Source organism: Patella vulgata, chromosome 9 (genome assembly GCF_932274485.2).
Source record: "Patella vulgata chromosome 9, xgPatVulg1.2, whole genome shotgun sequence".
NCBI lineage: Eukaryota > Metazoa > Mollusca > Gastropoda > Patellidae > Patella > Patella vulgata.
In genome coordinates this window covers 32074196-32092506 of record NC_065887.2, presented here as the reverse complement: position 1 = coordinate 32092506, position 18311 = coordinate 32074196, and the positions used below count along the sequence as shown (strand labels likewise).

Here is an 18311-nt window from a genome sequence, read left to right as displayed (position 1 = left end):
TTGGGTATTAAGTTTTTATATTGACCTATGTAGGAACATCACTTACTGTTATTTATATGATTTCTCCTTCGTTTTATGGACACCCTGTCTTTGATCAGTGGCGGATCTAATTATTTGGGACGCTGATGCACGAAATTTTATCCTTCGCAACTAGTATCGTAATTTAGGTAACCCCCTTTATCTTCTTCAGTGGGGTTGTTCCTGACAAATCACCACGGATTTACTTTTTTAATTGAACCGTTTGACATATTGTTAACATATGGAAAAAACAAATTAATACAAATACCCAATTCTATATAAACTTAATTCCCAAGTTTTGATTTCTACCATTGATATTACCAGGACACCCAGTTACATTACGGTAGCTGTTGCTATTCTATGTACATGTAGTAAGGTTCCCGTCAGCGCAGTAAACATAAATGTTTTAAGCAATGCGGCTTAAACTTCATTAGTTTCATAGTAGATCCGCCCCTAGTGAGATTTATTACATACATTATTTGTATACTATATTTACACACGTGTTTTCAAATAGAACAAGTCGCTAACAATTTTCAAGTTTATTTCAAGGAAACCTATAGCTAAAAACAATATTAGTGCAAATAGTTACTAAATGATCGCACTAGTGATTTACAACAGAACAATGTAAGACAATAGTTTAAAAATTAACACTTTGTAAGAATATCTTCCATAATTAGGTACACTGTCAATGGGAAAGTGATTAAAGTGGAACTGCAGCCATTAAAATGTATATTGCCTAATATTGAAAAACACACAATGCCAAATTGACTTTAAAATACCAGCCGTGGTGTTAATTTAAACAAGACTGAGAGAATATAAAGGTAACTGCCAGTGTCTGTTTGTAAACAAAACCCACATCACGCGTTATAATGGCTACTATCTGTGCACTGTAAATACGAATGTGTCACAAAGGAATAAGCAAGTCGTCGAAACGAAAAACAGGCTGACAGTTTCCCTCATAAGTTTCCACACTCATATCTTAATTTGTTGTGCATTTCTAAAAATATCTGGATAATGAACAAAATGCAAATATATGGCAACGACTAGAGTTCACCTTTAAACAGAACCGCGTTACAGTTGGCGTTGTGAATAAGATTCGAATAGTGGAAGTGTTAATTTCAAATCATTATTATTTATCTTATCAACAACATAAATATTTTAAAATTTGGTTGAAGGAGCTACAAAGTTCATTTTATCACTAAGGATTACATGGTAACAGTTTGGTGTACATGTATGCATAAGGATTAAGTTTGTGAAAGCATAAATATTTTAACATAATACAGATACAATCTTTATTCTTAAATAACCCGCAAATGCAGGTTCTTCATACCTTATAAATTATCAGCTAGTCTCATAGGTCCAACCGGAAATACAATTAACAAATTGGGACTCCTACCGTGACGTCATCAGGTTTACTCCCGGGCACTGTAAAATTACAACCAAACGAAAACAACTTTCTGTTGTTGCCTGATTTGTACAAACAAAAACCACCTCATGGAGCATACTTAAAGCACAGTTCGACTATTTCGTAAAATATATTATATGTTTCAATCATTCACAACATCAGATATTTTTTAAACGCATTTTTAGACCGAATTTCGTCTTGAATGTAAATAAATTGCTATACAGAAAGACTAGACCTAAAGCTGCTTTTGTTTAACATGGGGTGTATAAAGCGTGTATAAATTAACAAGGATTTTGTAATATTTACAATCTGAATATAATAAAAAGAGGGCCTGTTGCCAGAAAAGTATTGGTTCCATGATATCGAATCATAAGGCTGGACCTTAAACTTACGATGATCATAAAGCAAGGATTTGTCTGACTACAGACCCCTGATAATAAATAGTAGCTGGCGAGACAGTAGGATTAAGTTAGTTAAAGGACAACTATACCATTTTGAGGAATCTATGTATATACATCCGAGTAATTATTCCTTTAAATCAACTGTTTAAAAAGTGCCCTTTTTGTTGACCTTGGCTGAAGATGGTTGTCTAGCATTCAACGTCTATAACAAATTAACATTAGCCAAAAAGATGGGTTGTATGTACGTAGACTTTGCATATTTCTCAAATTGGTATATGTTTTGCCTACCTAGTTTATAATAATATAATAAAATACTATACAAAATATACAAATGTACAAACAATAATAAATGTATATCAGCCTAGCAAACAATTAATATTAATACACAAATTTTACAACAAATCACTCCTAATTAACAAATAACTCAATATTTAACAATCACTTGCAGGAGTTTGCCGAAGTTTCGTATTTCTGGAAAGGTGACCGAAATGGCAAATAAATAAATACCGCAGAATCCGGGTAGGTTTAAAGCGGGGGCTTTAGTGACTACATAAATGTGGTGTCCGCCAACTGGTGGATCTCCAGAGATAAAGTAAAAAGTTTGTAAATACTAAATCAAAGTACCCTAAATTATCTATTTAAACAGTGTTCGTTTCATATATTGTGTATATATTGGTAGTAAACATACTATGGCCAAAATTAAGCCTGTACTGTATTTATCAAAATACTAAAAACAGTGATCTATGATTTAAAACTATGAATTACTATAGTTTTTCAAAAATATTCGGCAACAACCCTTCATTCTTTAACCATTACTCAACAACAAAAAAATTAATGAAATGTACATCTAAACATATTAATTTCTATTAAATTATATATATATATATAACGCAATGATAATGATATGTAAAATAATATACTATATTATATATAGACGTATGTCGTCATAAAATATGCCACGTATGTCAAAATGACGTAATGTCCAGCAAAGGAATTTGCTTGGTGATTCAATTAGTATGACAAAATGGCCCGGCTGCCAAAGTTTCAACTGAAACATGTTCTGTTTGGTTAAATCCTGAATCTATATCCAGTTCTATATCGCCCTCCCTTTTTTTAAAACGTAAACGAGTTGTAAGAAGCTTCGATTCGAATACTCTAAATCTAAGCTACGACTGTTTTGTTTTCTAGAATAGAACTGGCTAAAACTGGCAGCTTTATTTTAAAGTTAGTATAGGTCAATATACTCATCTGTTTTAGCACAAGGATGTCTGGCATTTAATTTTATGTCTTTCCGGGTTGCCATAACAATAAGAGAGAGAGAGAAATGGGGTTTAACGTACACTCGACACAACTAGGTCATTTCGGGACTAACATGTGGTTTAATTTTATTTCAACAATTCGCTTGCGCATAGAGGTCTTTAGCAGTGGGAGGAAACCGGAGGACCCGGAGAAAACCCACGAGGTTGGACAGGCGACCCTACTCCTTGTCACGTACAACCGGAGATTCGAAACCACGCCAGTCGACTCAATGACATACTTTATGATACAGCGCGCGCACGCTAACCATTCAGCCACCCAACCCTCCTGCCATAACAATAAACCCGGTTATATCAAACATCAAGGTAATAACAAATGACTGACAGAGGTAATACAATGGGAATTTATTATGCACCATAGTATGGATATATACACAGATAAGTCAGGTCGACGTGAACTGATCCATTTCAATACTTCTATTACAAATTATTGATCTGATAAGCTAGCACAGTTAAAACCTGATTAAATCAAACTGTGAAATCAATGATATTCGCTGGTCTTTTCATAGATTTCTCTTAAAAATTAAACAAGCCATCAGTAACGCTGGTCTACCCCACCTAAATCTCAAAATAAATAGAAGTACTTACATATCTATCCACAAAGCATCTCACAATCAAATTACTTATCACTCATTGTTAAAATAAGTCAAGGAATTTGGTATAATGAAACTATACACCGAGTTCCATCATTCTAACTCAATCGGAACTTTATCTAATGAACATTTTACCAGCAGGGTTAATGTGTTCCAAATCTTGGTCAACCAAATTTGCGATCTCTGTTTAGCCTAAACAAAACATCCGTATCATCGAAAGTAGGCAAGGCATTGGTAAAATAAAAATATACAAGTTTCACACTTAATTAATCTTAAAGTCATCCTGTTGTAAAGTCTCCAACAATCAAATTAAATATCAACATGCTTAACCTTGTCAGAAAATGTTCAGTATCGAATTTATTCAAAGTACTGATGTAAAGAAGCTAGATACCAAAAACCGACAAATCAGATTTCATATATCTGTTTAGCTCTAGCAAAACATGCTTATCATCGACACCACGTAATACATTCAACTAAAAAAAACCATTTACACCAAGTTTGAACAATCTATCTCAATTAGAACCCGGGGTATTGTGCCCCAAAAGGTTTAACAGACAGACAGGCGGGTCGTAGTCCCCTGCTTTCCCCTAAAGGCGGGGATAATTGCAATAATTCCAGACTATTAAATAGGTTTTATAATTACGCATTTTAAAAGGGAAAGTGGAGTAACACGATTATCACTGTGCGCTATAACAATATACAAGGATATATCAACATTAAAACAGTAACAAATGACTCACGATAGAAGGAATTACAATATCTAGACACTTTCCATGTAAAGAATAACAGAATAAATAAGCACACAGTTAAGTCAGGTTGATCTGACATATTTCACCCAATACAGATCACTGAAGAGATAAATCACTCTTTTTCATCTTGTAATGAATTAATGAACACACACCCACACTAGCCGGTATACTTAAAAACTAACAGATCAACTTAAATCAAATAAATGATTGATGATATTCGCTCGGTCTTTCAACTATATATCTTAAAACTTAAATAGTTATACACAGACGAAATAATACCAGGCTATTTAATACATTTATTTTATAAATAAATATTTAGAAAAGGAAAGTGGATTAAACTTGAAGACAGATATCACTGGGTGCAATAAAACAACCTTGAAAACTATAAAGTTGTATTCCTGTTATTTCAAACACACCTCGTTAAAATTACATCTTAGACAGAAAAAAATACTTTTCTGGACATTGTAGAAGATAATCCTCTATTTTACTGGTCCCCGGAATCTTTGGTAACTAGAGCACCATTTTCACGATTTCTGGGTTAAAATGGCTCCCAATGTTAATACACCGAGTGCTCCTGCAGCATACCCGCATATTTTCCGAAACGATGACCATGGATTTTCATTCCTTCTAGCCGGCTCCTTTTCATAAAAGGCGACAAACCCTTGCTGAAAAATACAAGAAAAGTATATTTAAAGGAGCTATATCGCCAATATTTGGGACCTAGAAATTGGCACGCATATAATAATGTATTATATGAATGTATATAAACTGATTTACATTCAATCGTTTCCGTTTTTACTCTAACTTGAAATCAGTTATGTTCAGCGAAATACGCGAGAAGTTTCACTCCAATGGAAATCTCTAGTGTCTGGTTATTCCAGTGTACACAGGTAGTATTTATTGCACATGCTCTCCAGATAAGAATATGTCGTCACCGTTTGAAATGACTTGTGGAATATGTCTAGCTAAAACGCATTCTGGTACAAGATTCGTCTACCAATGGTAAAATATTTATTTTGTCTTACATATTGGATACCAGAAGCCCATCTTTTCCCGGAAAGATCACAGTATCAATGTTGACTTAAATTGACAAATAATTCGTGTTTTCAATGTTGAATTTGTGGATGATATTGAGTTAAAGACTTAGCTAATTTAAATAACCAAAACAAACCCAAACATTACAACTTCGTAAATCATTCTTTATAATCTAATTTTATCGATAATGAAAGGACCGCGTAAAATATTAGAAACAATTCAAACAGTGTATATTTCCTCAAACTTCTACAGAAACGACAAGATTAAAACATTATTATTTTACAAATACATGTAAATCGAAAGACCATAAAATGTTGCAAAGTCTTATGACGTGACTTGCAATTTATTACTACGCAATACAAATGGCGTTGCATATAAACAAACTAAATAGACGTGGTGTGTGACTATTAAATAGGTTACACATGTGTCAAATTAAAAAAAAAATGATATACGTGAAGTGTCTTTTCTTTTTGCTTACTGTCTATGACAGCCTAATTTTATTTATCTCAGGTTTCGAAAAAAATATCCAGTCCCTTTAAAGTTATAAATGCTACACTACAAAACAACACGTGTTATAATATGAACACTTCCTTTGGTGTTTGTTCTGGTTTATACCACCTTTAACGTACTTTAGGGTTAAAGGTGAAAATTATTTAATTCTCGCATCACGTAACTCATACTGTTACATACACAAATTATCTTACGTGATATTTACTTCTACATGTATCTTCAAATAAAAACACAAAACAAAGGAGGACCTAATTCAAGACATGTCCTGTTTAATACAATGAACACGAGCTTAAAATAAGTCATTCAAACCCCGTTTTATAATATTAACATAGTTACATGTATTACATCGCCAATGTTTATTGTTACTTTGTTAAAATTTGACGACCAGGTTGATGGTTAGCTGGTACATGTAGTACCACGAGGGAGTCACACCATGCGGAATGAACAAAATATAATACGATCGATCCTAAAGGGCAGCCAAAATTCATAAGTCCATAAACACAAAACAATTTGTGTAAAATTATGCTGACTTCGCAGTGACAATAACAAGTCGTATCAGTTGTTAGTGGGGGGGAGTATGCATACTCTGTATTATGCATGATACCTACCATCCTTATACGTACACCATGAAAGATAAACACGGATAGATTGTCTTTCATAATGTACATGTAGTTTGAGTTTGTGATATTTCAATCTGCCTTCAATCAAATGTTTATATTCTTAGATAAAGCTCGTGTTGAGAATGAATCAACAACATAACGAGCTGAACGCCAAGAATGAAAAAACTTTAGAAAACAAATTGATGAAACGAAAATATCTTAAACAAAACACTAACTGAAATACAGAAGGGTAGAGTGTGGGCGGGGGGGGGGGGGAGTGGTCACTATAGGTCTGTTTTTGCAAGTTATGGATTCGTGCAGGTCTGTCTTTGGCAAGGAGTCGAGTTTCAAGTCAATCTGATTAAAATACAGATCTATATTTCGTTTCGTTTTTTTATAATTTCGATTTCCTACACTACATGAAGATCTGACCAGTTATAGCGATAGCTCACGCCAGGGGTCAAAAGACCAACTTATGACCTTATGACGTCAGATATTTGATTAACCAATCAGCTTTGATGTTACTAGTGAATTACCCACAGTTCCGTAAAAAACACGCCTAAAGTTCGCGGTAACAGACCGTTTCATTGGCTTATCCCTGACACCATTCAGAACACGTGTTAAATAACACCTCTTCCAGATCCAAGTGTAGTAAAGACAAGTAAAACGAAATTTTGAACTATAAAAACGAAACGAAATAGGATCTGTGTTTTAACCAGATTGAGTTTCAAGTCTAATAAGATTTCTCTGGGTACTTCGGGTTCTTCCCAGTCTTAAAGCCCAATGTGCTACAAGCGAGTTATCAAAATAAAACTAAGACCACGTTAATACCGACATGACCCATGACAAATGGATGTTAAGCGCCTTCAAATAATTGGTTATTTATTTCAGTACCTTTATAAAAGGGTATCACCCACCTTTAATAATCCATATCCCACTATTGTTCCTTACTTATTGGTACGTGTATAATCAAAGTGTATGAATTACCCATTGTTGTGTCCTAATACGTACAATAATCGGTCCTGCTCCACCCTATGGGTCCCAGCCATATTTATTTTAACACCCCTTTATCTTAATCTATGAATTATTCAAGGTGATGTTGCATAACCAAATATAGTATTTATTTTCATGCGCAGAGTGATAATCAAATAACTGATGAGGTTAGTATCATTTTTCTTCATCTTTTGAGATACCCGTCAAAAAACATGGCTTACTGTGCCTTTAAAGTCTTTACTGCTTCGAATTACCCCGAACATGTTCAAGTTAGACTGTATGCAAACATTGGAACGACTGCACTGGGATACTAACGTTTTGCCCTGCACTATATGATTATAGTGAGATTACACTATTTTGCTTGAATACACTATTTTGCCTATAACGTTTTTTAGGACTTCGAATTCTGTCTTATGGTTTGGATTGTTCGTACTTGGTTTTATTTTATGATATTATTAAAATTTAATTTCATTAATTGTCTTGGTGCGAGTGATAATACCTCTTTAACTTGCCAATTATTCATTGACAATGGCCATACAATGTTGTTTCATTATAGGAATTCTAGTGGGCGTGAAGACATGATTGTTCTACAAAGATAGCCAAGAACGGTAGACCGGCTGAAAATCAATATGAGGACTTTAGAAATATGTCAATACAGACATTTTCTATGAGCGATGATTAACAAGGCACATATCTCAACTCAAACTACATACATGGTATAAATTAACCTTTGGAAAACGGGTTTTCCAGAAATATGTTTGTTCTAAAAAGAATTTAGTGTCTGAATGTTTAAAAGGGCGTCAATTTCGTATTTTGTACATAATTATGTTTGAAAATGATTCACGGTGAATAAAATGCTTATATTACCAACAGTACCGATTTAGAATTTTATTAGTCACGTTACACTATGAGATCCGCAATATCAGGTTGTGGTTATTTCTGGGAAGTAGTTCTGAAACAATATAATTCTATGTCACCGTGCCATTTACCAGGATTACTTCCAACCATGCGTCTTTTTGTCGAAGATTCGATGAGATGTTTTATCGCCAATATTTACATGATCGGTTCACACCATGCGTCATTTCATGCCAGATTCGTTTGGATGTTTTATTGCCTATGTTTACAGGACCGGTTCACACAACGCTTCTTTTATTTCGAAATTCGATGGAATGTTTTACCGTTTATATTTTATAAGATGTCAAAAACAATCCTCTGTTATATCTGAAAAATAGCTAATATTTAGTCCAAACGTTTTAAACTTTTACATTGCTAACCAGCGGTTGCCCGGCAACCACATTTTTCGTACAATCGGGGTCCATAATCCATGAAGTTATGGTCTGAAATGCGCGAATATCGAAAGGGATCGAGATCTTTGGGATATAAACATATTTTTTAAGCTTCATCCAAATCGAACAAACAGTGTAGCCTCTAGCGGGTCCACAGCCTTGGTATTACATACTATTATTACACTATTTACCATCAAGCAGCGGTCTTTTGTCGGGCAGTTTCGGTCCGAATTTTACGACATTCGAACTGCATCATTTAAAACGATGATTTAAACGATTTTTAAAATCGTATAACAATTGTGACCTCTAGAGGGTCCACAAGCAAAAAAAAGTGACTTTTAGTACAGTCAGGGACCATGACCCATGAAGTTACGATCCGATACGTGTGCCAATATCGAAACGAACCGAGATCTGTGGGAGATAAACCTATATTTCAAGTTTCGTCAAAATAGGATAAAAATTGTGACCTGTCGAGTGTCCATAAGCATTTACCGAAACTAGTTAAGCAGCCCAATGTTAGTTTAAATATTATTTTAATAAGAATAAAGTGGTAAGTATTTGGATAAAATTTGACCACGGTTTTGGTAGGTTTGGCGAAGATGATTTTTGGCTGTTTTGGTTTACGACCGTTTTGACCATAACCAGTGTTTATCTTCTACCGAGGAATCTGGGATTATATTCCGTTTAGAGATCCCGTAGTTCACAATATTATAGTTTATATGAGATAAGCAAACCCCCAAATGACGTTGAGAGACTTAAAGCTGGTGGCGTTTTAATTCGTTACGTGTACAGGTTCGTTGTAATCATTAACTTTAATTTATAACAGAGGCTAAATGCGGATTACTGCTTATTTACATTACATACTGTACGAATAATCCAGCTAAATACAGGTCGTCATCAGGTCAAAATTTAAGGCGCAATAAACGTTTCTTGATACCCTTGGTTTTTAATGCTGTGTGTTCCTTATGTTCAGGGATAAAAAGAAAAGAAGCTACAATACATTTAACTTCCCATTAAAGTCGATAAAAGGATGAGAAATTGGCACCGTTAATTGAAATTATCTAATTTCAAATGATTTAGTGTACATTTTATAAAATATCTTCGGCTTAATTATAACTTTAGTGTTTCATGACTGAAAGTCATACGTAAAACCAAAAGATTAAAGCTGGATTTCCTTTCGTACGGATCCGTTCCGACTCCGATCCGGGAGTAGACATAGCACACGGCCGGTTGTGTATCCTTATATGCGGTTATTCAAGCGGAAGGGCCCTCTTTTCAACATGGCACCGGCATTGTCAAGGTTCGTGAAAGAAGAAAAAAAACTATTTTTAGATTTTTCCCGTGCGGGCTACCCAAACTGTGTTACCTTATGTGCGTTTACGGACACGGTTCCGCATGCGTTTCCGTACCGAACGCTACATGGTCCGTTTCGGACGCCGCATACAGAACCGTATCCGCACCCGCATATAAGGAAACACTCTTACTAAATTTCTATGAAAGTGGTTTTTTTCCGTATCCGCAACCGGACCGGATCCGTACTTAAGGAAATGCAGCTTTACCCATGCGTTTTTTTTTCGGTGAATACGACAATTTCTTTTGTCAAATAAATTAATGATTTGGATGGGTTTCTCGTGATATGTCTTTTTGTCCAACCTAGATTTTATTAATGATTAATGGCAGAATTCCAAACTACACCCAATTATATTACTTAGATCCTTGAATGAATTACAACAATGCTTTGACGTAAACATAATGCAATATTACTACGTGGACCAAGCAGGGCAGGGCTGATTATTATTGTTAAACAGAGTTTATAACACCGTGCTCTCAACTGAATCGCACTTCAAAGTATACATATTTTGTTGAAATTGAATGAATGAATTGACGGGCCTTTAAATACTTATGTGGGTAGACGATATCACTACAGAAATGCATTTGACCGAATTAAGGAGCGGCCTAAACCACTTCAATGTGCCTAATAAATGCTTATCCAGTTTTGATATGGGATATTACTAAATTTAGTTACTTATGCAATTATTGAAAACTTAGCCGATTGCATGTATTATACCATAACCTAGCATAATTTATTATCCACCCAGCACTACATGAGCTCATAAATTTTGAAATTTAAATTAAAAAAAAAAATGCAAATCTTACCCATGAATTATGGCTATTAATCCATTGTCGCAAATCATTATCACAATATGTTGCTACCCAGTCTACGATATTGTCCACTACGCGCGGCATATTTTTTTCAACACACTGGACACAAATAGAGCCACCGAATGCAAACAAAGCCACAATCCTACCCCAGTTGACGCCATCGATAAATAATTCATTGACAACAGCTTTAAACGTTTGATAAGCAATATCAGGAGTAATATCTAGTTGGTTCACCATGTCATCAAATTGATTTCTATAACGATCTTCAAATTCATCTCCAAGGCTTCTCATAGTTGAACATATTTTGCTCGGACCACCCTCGATCACGGGTCCATTAATCCAGCGATAACCATTTTTACTCAGTCTATAGCTAACGTAATCCTCCACAATATGCCTAGACATTTCGCCGTTCATTTTACCCAATTCCTTTCCCCTCTTCTGTAGAAATTCAAGTCATTTTACTTTCGAGAAACAAGCGAACACGACGTCCTTGTTGATCAAATAATTAGAATAGCTCTCTCTTTAGATGACGGCCATACTTGATGTCAAAGGTGAAAGGTGAAGGTCGTGGAGATTTGTTTAACCAGTCCGTGTATTGTATTGACGCTCTAATATAGTAACAATCCTGGTGGACCGTGAATACGCGAAGTAGCGTTATCTGCTGTGTGTAGTGTGTGTAGACTGTAGTCAGAAAATTTAATAAACACTTTGTGTAGCAGTCGACAGATTCGCCAGAAATAACAAGCCAGCGATATTTATATTGATGGCGAAACGCCAAGATATTTCAACGATTGGGTTAAGCCATGTGGGGGTCAAATACTTCATTAGCCATAGATTTATCGATAAAGCGGCACATATGCTATGCTTATCTATCATCATCACACATTTCTATCAATTAGTACCATGTAAAGTCTGTTACTCTGTAATGACAATAGTTTATTATTAGGATCTATGAATTAAATATACGGAACTAAATTCTACGTCTGGGTCAATGCAGTATGTCCTTTTCTAAATCATTATATATATAGTTCCACAAAATGTCATACAGTACTGGGACTACAATTACTATTTGTCACGGGGTTATATGTATTAAAATCCGTGACCGCATTCTAAGCCGAACAATACTACGCAATTGTAATTAGTAGATTAATAAACAAATATCAAACAATCTTTTAAATCTAAATGAATAGACACTGATGAATAAATAAATAGCAGAAAAAATCTTTAATAAATAGCTGAGCAATATTAGCTTTAGCTTACACATATTGTCTGTTTGATAACCATATAGACTGATTGTCTCTTGTCGTTCGGATGGGACAATAAAACGAGGTTTACCCGTGTACACATTTGCGTATATGTAAAAGAGACATTGACAGCTAGAATTTAAAGAAAAGTAGACGGTAGCGTCCTTGTCGGAACAAAATTCTGCTCCCTAGTATAGCACGCATAACTTTACAAAAGAAAATAACCACACTTTAGTCTCAAAATGGTCGAATTCTTAAACCTAACCTACAATCCCGCAAACAATCAAGTGCCCTAACCGTATTTATATCTCAGCGACCTTGTAGATGGAGCATTTAAATGCAATTTAAACGAGATTGATATCATAAATCCTATACCAAGGTACATTTAAATTCTTGGAACGAAATTTGCAAGCATACCTGACATTCGACTTTCTTGGCAAATAAACTTTATAATATAAACTGAGAATTTATTTTTTAAAATGATTCTATTCAGGCACGTGTGATATTGGAGAGAATTTAACCTTAGAATTAGAACTTTTATAAACAAATCGGAAATATCGATCATTTTAGTAGAAGACTTCCGAACAATAGCAAACTTCTTTTCGTATCATCGTCATGAGTTTCAACATCCTTGAAATAAACACATACTCGGTAAATTACTGAAAGCGGAACACGGATGTCTGTTCAAATTCATCTCATATAATAATATTTCACAATGAATGACATTTAGATCCGACATCCCATGACGATTCTTTTTATACTATGGTTATGACACAAACGGAATAATGAATAAGCTTGTTCAGTAAGGCTGAACAAGAGGGTATTTTGGAAAATAATCGGATTATTAGGCAATTTAATACGAACCGAATATCTGTCGATTATTCATAAATATGTTCAATGTCATTGTCTGTTTTTAGTATTCCCATTGAAATGTATTTCCTCTATATAATCAAGATACAAAATACATAACATTCAATTGGAAAATACATTTAAATGAAATGGAATGCGGTTTAACGTCGTACTGTTCTGCTTCGACTTGGCAGATGAAGACGGGCATACGCCATACAGTGTGCTATCGGGGACATTTTGCCGGACAGCGGCATTACGACCTTCTTTTGTATCGAATTCCAACTGTCAAGGGTTCTTTTACGTGCACCCCATGTACACCGACTACACGTTAACCCTTGCCAGAATTTTCGTCCTGCACCACTGACAACGAGAACCACGCCGGGAAGTCCCAATGAACTTTTTCGGTCAACACATGGATTGAACACGGGACCTCCAAGTTAGCGTGCCAACGTCTTACTCACTGAGTCACCGCAGTTCCCCGGAAAATGAATTTAAACTGGCTGGATTAAACGTTGTGTTGCCATTATCTTTTTACTTGAATTGATGCGTGTGGAATTAAGGCGATGTATTGATTAACAACGTGAGAGTAACTACTCGCGCTAAAATAGTTTACTCTGACCTGCATATACAATTTGGGTTCATAATTTGATTTTTTTTTTTTTTTTTTTTTGAGAGAAAAAAGTAGGTTCTGTTGGTAGCAAAGGTAGGTCAAAACGCCGCTGTCGGGACAAAATCCCCCCCCCCCCCAATGCAATTTGGGTTCATTATTTGAATTTTTGTTAATTGAGAGAAGAAATGTTTTTTAAGAAAAAGAGTTCTGTTGGCAACAAAGGTACAGGCGTAAACGCCGCTGTCGGGACAAAATTTCCCTCCAAGACACACTGCGTGGCCTATCCCCTTCTTCATTAACCCATTGTAGGACGTGAAATACAAAACTGCGGTCGATAGTTCATCACGAAATAAGTTGAAGAAATAAGCACACTTTTATTAAGGTAAACAAATGAAAAGAAAAAAATTTTAATCGTATCAACTTGGCCAAAGCTAAAGAAGTGGTGACCTTTTTAAAAAGTATTTATTCAATGTATGTATATATTTCATTCACATCTTCTTTGAAATTATCCTGTTATTAAACTATATTTTTTTTGTAAATAATAAATTATTTTTTTAATTGTTTGATATGGCAATCAAAGAGACTATTTTAAACCGCCCATTCATGAAATAATTAAGGGCAATGTGCTTATTAAAAATTCAAAAACACAGAAGACAATCAGGTAGTTTATAGAAAACATTTTAGCAATGGTTGATTACAGTAGCAAATCCTATCTTTATCATGATTGTTTGCTTGACTGCGGATCGATTGGGGCTCGACTTTGCAGTATGGATCGTGGGAACTATGCCCATTAGTCCACTTGGTGATATAATATCGATTTTAATAACGTGGGCGTAGAAAGATAAACTACATTTTATCACGTGCAGGAAAAAATCGAGATAACAAATAAATGTTGAGACACCTGGCTGAAAATTATGAAAGGGAGATAACTATCTTAAATTTAAAGTAAATTCAGACTGCGAAATAATCTCATATTGACTTAAATGTTCATTCTTGACTCTAATTTATTCCCATATTTTCGTTGGACTAAATTCTCTCATATGACTTGCTACAAAGCTTGTATGCGATTGACCATTGAAGGTTTGAGATACATAAATGTGAATTAGTATACAAGTAAACATGTGGTGGACTATACATAACATAAAGTAAGTGGTAGAAGTTTGTCGCAACTGTGAAATGTGAAAAAAATAATTACGAGAGAAACCATGAAGTGAAACGATATTGAGTGACTATATATGAAAACTTTAGAACTGCTGATATATCGGATGTAAAGAGACCCCTTTCTTCTGTTAACTATTTACCATAATCTTTGATTGATGTGGTCTAATTGCTTGCAAATCACTAAAAAGTCTACAATGGTGAAACAAGTCGATGAAATGGAAATTATCTTTCTTTCCTGCGATAGTATTTACTTGAAATAAGTTAGATCTCGACTTAATACTGAAGAAAATAAATACTTTATACAGAGCTATGTATTACAGATCACAGTTTGATCTATAAACAGGGTGCATTAGAGTGAACACAGCAATATATAATTCAAAATAAAAACTACACTAAATCGTAAAATAAACATTTATCTTTCGAAATTAACATATTATAGCTTTTCCCTCTGATTTTATATGGAAGCGTATTTGGGTCACTACTTATTGAGATAATATCGCAACACATCGAACTAAAATATGTCAACTTCATGAGTTATATTACAAAAAATCGACTTAATAAATCGACTCGACGCATTAAATTTACCTCTAAACGACAAAAACTATGTCGATATGTTTACATCATGCCAATAGTCGATTTGACTCTAAATCAACAAGTCATATTTTAATGCAATACATAGACTTAATAATGTCGCCGTTTTCAGTTATGTACCACGTGGTTAATTTCATTGCCCGAGATTGCTTATTCATGAAAGTGCAGCCAATGATGGGGTTTAACGTCCACTCGACACAAACTAGGTCATTTCGGGACTAACATATGTTTTAATTTTAGGGGTCTTTAACAGTGGGAGGAAACCGGGGGACCCGGAGAAAACCCACTATGTTGGACAGGCAACCTTACTCCTTGTCACGTACAACCGGGGATTCGAAACCACGCCAGTTGGCTCAATGACAGGCCTTATGATACAGTGCGCACGTGCTAAACATTAGCGAGTATTGATGTTTGCTCCTGATGCATCAACACGTACAATTTTACTTGATATCAGTACTAACAAACATTGCGGTTTTATTAGGTGGTCGTTCCCGTTAAGCGGTCAGTCATGCAAACCCCTTGAGTCTACTGTACTCAGGAGAAATTTGATTGGACATTACAATAGACACACTTCGTCAAAACCCCAAGATTTTGCTATCAGTACATTGCTTCAGGAATATGGTAAAAGTCACAACATTGTTAACTCTATTGTTCGTCCAAATAGTATTTAATCTTGACAGTTCACAAGGTTCAGACTAGTAGTATTGACAAGGACAAAGCCGATACTAAAAATAGCACAAATATGTCCATATTGAACTGCAATGTTCTATCCAAAAACATGATAATCCAAAATTTCTCCTAAAAATCTCCCCGCGTTTTCACACAGTAATCACGTAGTTCTTAGTTACACTATACACAAGTTTCAAATATCATATTTGAAGAAATCAGAGCAAAATAACCCAGTTGTAGCCACACATGGCAAAAAAACTCTTTTGGTGCTTGGAACAGCAATAAGTGTTGATAGTAAGTCTTTTAGGATTATATACAAATTACCACCCTCAAAGAAAAAAATAACAAACAATTCTTTTCACCGATGAATTTTCAGCTATGGTAGATATAATTGACAAGAAAGGGGAGAATTCTACAATTATTGTCGGAGATTTTAATATCCATTATGGGGGTGATGGTGGGGGGGGGGGTGGCCGAATGGTTAGCACGTGCGCACTGTATCATAAGGCCTGTCATTGAGTCAACTGGCGTGGTTTCGAATCCCCGGTTGTACGTGACAAGGAGTAGGGTTGCCTGTCCAACCTAGTGGGTTTTCTCCGGGTCCTCCGGTTTCCTCCCACTGCTAAAGACCACTACGCGCAAGCGAATTATTGAAATAAAATTGAACCATATGTTAGTCTTGAAATGACCTAGTTTGTGTCGAGTGGACGTTAAACCCCATCATTGACTGCACTTTCATGAATAAGCAATCTCGGGCAATGAAATTAAGCACGTGGTACATAACTGAAAACGGTGACATTATTAAGTCTATATATTGCATTAAAATATGACTTGTTGATTTAGAGTCAAATCGACTATCGGCATGATGTAAACATATCGACATAGTTTTTGTCGTTTAGAGGTGAATTTAATGCGTCGAGTCGACTTATTATGTCGATTTTTTGTAATATAACTCATGAAGTTGACATATTTTAGTTCGATGTGTTGCGATATTATCTCAATAAGTAGTGACCCAAATACGCTTCCATAGATTTTATGATCGCAAAATTCTAGATAATTTCATTCAAATGCAGATTATTGCACCACGTTAAAAATCTATGGAGGCCGATATAAGGCGACAACCCGACAACCCGACATCACGACATTTTAACCCGACACCACGACAACCCGACAACCCGATTTCAAAAATGTCGTAATGTCGAGTAAAAATGTCGTATTGTCGGGTTAAAATGTTGTGATGTCGGGTTGTCGCGGTGTCGCGGTGTCGGGTTGTCGTGGTGTCAGGTTTTCAGCCATATTCTTCTCAATACTATGATTATATACGGTTCATTGCAAATTTCCGTCATAGCACTTTGGTCCTTGAGACAATTTTGATTCTTTGGAAAATTGCTGCTTCACTCTGTCTATAGACTCAAATCACACGTACTTAATGAACGTGAATATATAGTTATACATACAAAAAATAGTGATATTTTGGTAAAATCATAACCATTTTCAAGATATCCATCAAATTCTGGTTGTTAATTGACCTATGGTTGGTAGACCAAATAAGGTAAATTCTCCTCCTTTTGAGGTTTATTCCATATTTGGGATGGAAATCAACGTCAAGGTTATCGAAGATCTGCAGAAATTAGGGGGTATAAATTAGAGTGTAGGGTGATTCCTCTTTGACAGTGGTGCAGGTCGGGGGGGGCCTGGCATATTGGCGTGCACGTAGAAGACCCCCGGCAGTTGGAATTTAATATAAGAGTAGGCGGTAGCGCCGCTATCCGGAGCAGAACGAAATGAAATGAAATGGAGTTTAACTTCCTGCACCCCTGACAAGGGGAAACCACGCCGGAAAATATTGATGAACTTTCTCGGCCAACGTCTTACTCACTTAGCCACTGTGGCTCACGGAGCAGGACAGTTGAACGTTAAATCCCATTTCATTTTCCTACTTTTCCGAACCAATCGGACTATTGAAGATAGGCATACGCTATATATGCAGAGTGATATGACGGAAATTTCAAATGGACCGTGGCATTTCTTCATCGAATTTCAACTGTGAAGAATTCTTTTATGCGCACGCCATTGTGTACACAGGAGTTTTTTTTATGTCCTATCTACAATACTAGAC

At 35.4% G+C, this 18311-nt stretch overlaps 1 protein-coding gene across 1 annotated transcript; it reads right to left on the bottom strand.

Moving 5' to 3' along the window:
* Positions 1 to 542: 542 nt before the first annotated feature.
* Positions 543 to 11781, bottom strand: LOC126832132 (bcl-2-like protein 1). Its single transcript, XM_050562840.1, has 2 exons — positions 11063 to 11781; positions 543 to 5147 (listed from the first exon to the last, which is right to left on the bottom strand). Exons 1-2 carry the CDS (start codon positions 11480 to 11482, stop codon positions 5007 to 5009), a joined length of 561 nt encoding a protein of 186 aa, XP_050418797.1. The 5' UTR covers positions 11483 to 11781; the 3' UTR covers positions 543 to 5006.
* Positions 11782 to 18311: the final 6530 nt, after the last annotated feature.

Bases quoted from the DNA above. Each gene is read 5' to 3' on its own strand.
- LOC126832132 (XM_050562840.1), bottom strand. From the start codon at position 11,482: ATGAACGGCGAAATGTCTAGGCATATTGTGGAGGATTACGTTAGCTAT. The intron at 5,148-11,062 runs GTAAGATTTGCA...TGTATTTTTCAG, and splicing joins TTAATAGCCATAATTCATGG to CAAGGGTTTGTCGCCTTTTA.